At 32.2% G+C, this 3,930-nt stretch overlaps 1 protein-coding gene across 1 annotated transcript; it reads left to right on the plus strand.

Annotated features, from left to right (window-relative positions):
- The first annotated feature begins 284 nt into the window (after nt 1–284).
- On the plus strand, nt 285–1,811 carry LOC107959927 (uncharacterized). Its single transcript, XM_016896100.2, has 3 exons — nt 285–1,270; nt 1,377–1,454; nt 1,552–1,811. Exons 1-3 carry the CDS (start codon nt 422–424, stop codon nt 1,558–1,560), a joined length of 936 nt encoding a protein of 311 aa, XP_016751589.1. The 5' UTR covers nt 285–421; the 3' UTR covers nt 1,561–1,811.
- The last annotated feature ends 2,119 nt before the right edge of the window (nt 1,812–3,930 follow it).

Below are 3,930 nucleotides of genomic sequence, written 5' to 3' on the forward strand. Positions count from 1 at the left end.
AAAAGTGTTAAAATCGAATAACAAGACATTTAAATGGTTAGAAGTGAGTACAAATATTATAAATAAAATGCAATGCAATGTATAAATTATCAAGTACAAGAAGGAGAAGGGAAATTAAATTAAAAAACGTGGTTTTTATCAAACGGTAGTTAGGCCAACCATGTAACTCAAAACGACGTATCACCCGGGTGAAGTCAGGTCCCCTAATGTAAGCACCGGGGCGCACTTTAGCCTGAAGCGCTCCACCGAAGACTTAAAATTACGAGAAAACCCTCCAAAAATCTCATATACCCGAACGTTAAAACCGTGATTGGCATTCGCAAAGAAGGAACCAATCCTCAACGGGAAATCAAATGTATATATATATAAAAACTCTCTCCGTTGGGTTTTTGAAAGATTGAGCTTGGCCAGTGTGTTTTTTATGCGATCAATGGTGTGTTCTGGTGATAGAGACATGGCGATGGGAACCGACAGATCGTATCCTCTTCACAATTTCAATCTCCCATGTTTGAAGTGGGGGAATCAGAGGTATCTAAGGTGTATGAAACTTGGTGATGCTTCTGCCGCCGCCACCGCCACCGACGAATCTTCCTCCGCCTCCGTTGCTGATCGTCATCGTCGTCGTCGCTTTCAGAGACGCCGATCTCCCCCGTCGAAATTTGAGGGCTTGATGGTTGGTGGGATGAGGCGGCAAGAATCGGCGTCGTCTCCGACCAACGATTATGGGAGGGAGCAACGCTTGATGATTCCGAAGGGAGAGACCGCGGAGGGGATCGAGGCTGTTAGGGAGAAGATTATGAAGGATCTTAAAACGGCGGCGGATAAGATCAAAGATGCAATTTTTAGGGACAAAGTCTCCGACGGTGATGAGATGGTGGTCGATGAGAATGAATTCAAAGAGCCTAAACAGAAATGGAAAGACAAAGAAAAAGAGAAGGAAGAATCGCCGACGGTGGAGGTGGAGGTGGAGACGAGGTCGTGGAATCTCAGGACGAGGCGTGCGGCGTGCAAAGCTCCGATTGATGGTGGAGAAACGAACAGCAACCACAGTTCTCCGACGAAGAATGAGGTGATCAACTCATCCAGAGTAAGAGTAAGAGGACCGTCGGTAGCGTCGGCGACGGCGGCAGACGAGAACAAAAGAGCACGACCGAAATTCTCGGTGCCGCTGTCGAAGAAAGAGATCGAGGAGGATTTCATGGTGATGGTTGGGCGTCTTCCTCGAAAACGGCCAAAGAAACGCGCACGTTATGTTCAAAGGGAATTGGATGTAAGTTTTAATATTTCTCTTTCACTTGTATTTTTTTTCCGGTAATGATTACCCGATTGTTTTCGGTTTACTTCAATAACCACTGGTTTTTGCTTTATGGGTGCAGTCGTTGTTCCCGGGCTTACAACTGAGGGAGGTGAGGGTGGATTCTTACAAGGTTCCAGAGGTGATTGAAAACGGCAATGTAAGTTGAATTGAGATCTAAAAACTCTCACCTTATTTTACCTCTGGTTCCCACAATTTGTGTGCAACCAAAGAAATGAAATTTAATTGTGGTGCAGAGATGGTAAAGTGTGGGCATGGATTGTTTGTGTAAGCTGACATATGGTAAATTGCTGACCGTAACTAGTGTTAGAGTATCTCAAATGGGAATATTTCATATAAATGTTGAATTTCCCAGCAACATTGTGCTGTAGTTTCAGTTGTTCTTCTTCATTCATTTTTATCTTTTCTCAAAAGCTGTATAAAGAAATGTATTCACCAAGTTTCCATCTGTGATGCTTTGCTATTTGGAGAAGAAAAAAGATCGAATTTGGTGCGATTTTGTGGAATTAGAATCGAATGAGTTTAGACAAGTCGACCTTCAAAATCAAAGTTGAGCTTCAAATTTACCTTTACCTATTAAATTACGATTTGTTTTGTATTAACTTTAATAATCCTTAGTTGAGCTTCAAAGTTGAGCTTATCTGATTGAATTAGAAGTATTATTTTGATCAAAATAATTTAGAGAAATTATAAAAAATAATTTAGTTTTTTTTACTTTTTAAGTAAAAAAAAAAACTTGAGTAAGCTACATAAATAAATTTTAACTTTATTAATTAATTAAAAGTTTATTTTAATATAAACTCTTGATTAAGTTGGGAGAATGAGTTAATTAAGCATAACTCAATTAAGGAAATTGTAATGATAAAATTTGAAGTGAGTTAACTTTACTATATTATATACGTATATTATTTATTATATGTTCCTCTAGTGTTAACTCTTTTAAACTATTTTATATTTTCCTGGATAATATGGAAATGACTAGTAATATTTTCCTACTGATACTAAAGTCAAAATGTTACTTCAAAGCCTCATGAAAAGAGAAGGAAAGAAAACAATAAATGACTAAGGTCATTTTAAAGTAAATTCTGTATTTTATATTTTAATTTTTAGATAAAAAATTGCAACATATCTCAGTATTTTATTTACTTATATTTATTATCATTATCTTAATTTTGCTTGTACAGTCTAAAAGCTTTAATTATTTTCCCTTAGAATATATTATAGTTAGATTTATTTTTATCCTAAACTTCATAATATTATTAATTTCACTACTTATATCTTCAGATTAGATTCTAAATTAATTTTTATTTCGAAAGAGTTAATCGAATTTTAAAAGTATCATTATTTTATTAATCAAAATTTTCTATTAATTTAGTGTTGAATGTTAGGTTGAATCGATGCAACATACTAAAATATTTGGCCGAATTTTAAATACGTATCTCGAATAGTGTTAAAGAAAATCCTTCTAAATTTTAATGGAATTATTTAAAATTATTCATACAATAAATATACACATGTTTTAAAATGTTCCGAGTTTTAATATGGAAATTGATGTCATATTGATGAAAAAATTTAATTAAAATATTTTAAAGTTTATGAACTAATTTAAAATTTGAACTATAATTTTAGTTTGATATAAATCCTAATAAATATATATATTTTCTCCAATTCTACTACTTTTTATATTTAAAAAATTAAAACATTTTTATGATGACTTTTTTTTATTTCACTTTAAAATAATACTTTTATATTTGAATAACTCATTCTTTCTTTTAAGAAAAAACAATCTATACAGTTTATATAAAAACTATATATGCCACGCGTCAATGATATTTTTTTTCTACATTGTAAAAAATGATTAAATTATAGTTTAGGTCCTTCTATTATGTCTAAATCTAAAATTTAATCTTTATACTTTAATTTCTAAAATAATTTACCCCTATATTTTTATAATATTATTAATTATTCCAAATAGTTAACATAGTTAACTTTTCGATTATTTTTTATGCAATTATGTATAATTTGAATGCCCTAAGAATCTTAGAGACTGATACATGACTTCTTTTTAGGTTTGCGTTATGTTTTTTATATTATAATGCATGGTAAAAATTATCCCTTAATTATCATAAAAAATTATTTTAAATATTAAAATAAGTTTACAATTTATACTCCCACGTACAAAGTTGGATAATTTTGATCACTCCCTTTAAAATTTTAAACGAAAATTTGACGTGGAACGGAATTTTCTTAAATAAAAAATATTATTTTAAAAAGTACCCTAATAGTTTTGGTTTCTTTGTTTCATCACCATTTATTTGTCACAGGGTTAGGATTTTAGTCTGAAAAACCGCGCGATTTTAGGCGATTTCTTTGCTTCAAATTTGTCTGTGTCAACTTAACTTTCGAAATATGAGAATTCTCACAAAAATTCTCTAAGGCACCAAAATATAACAGAAACAACTCAAAGCGAATGAGTAACGAAAGAATTGAAAAACCACAAAAAAATAATGCACACAAAGTGTTTGAATAAACGTTCTCAAATATATTCTTTAACTAAGTGAAGTGATTGCAAATGAAGAGAGAGTGCTTTATTTATAATTGAGTTCCCCTAGATT

The sequence above is a fragment of the Gossypium hirsutum genome, chromosome A05, assembly GCF_007990345.1.
Source record: "Gossypium hirsutum isolate 1008001.06 chromosome A05, Gossypium_hirsutum_v2.1, whole genome shotgun sequence".
In the NCBI taxonomy this organism is placed as follows: Eukaryota; Viridiplantae; Streptophyta; class Magnoliopsida; order Malvales; family Malvaceae; genus Gossypium; species Gossypium hirsutum.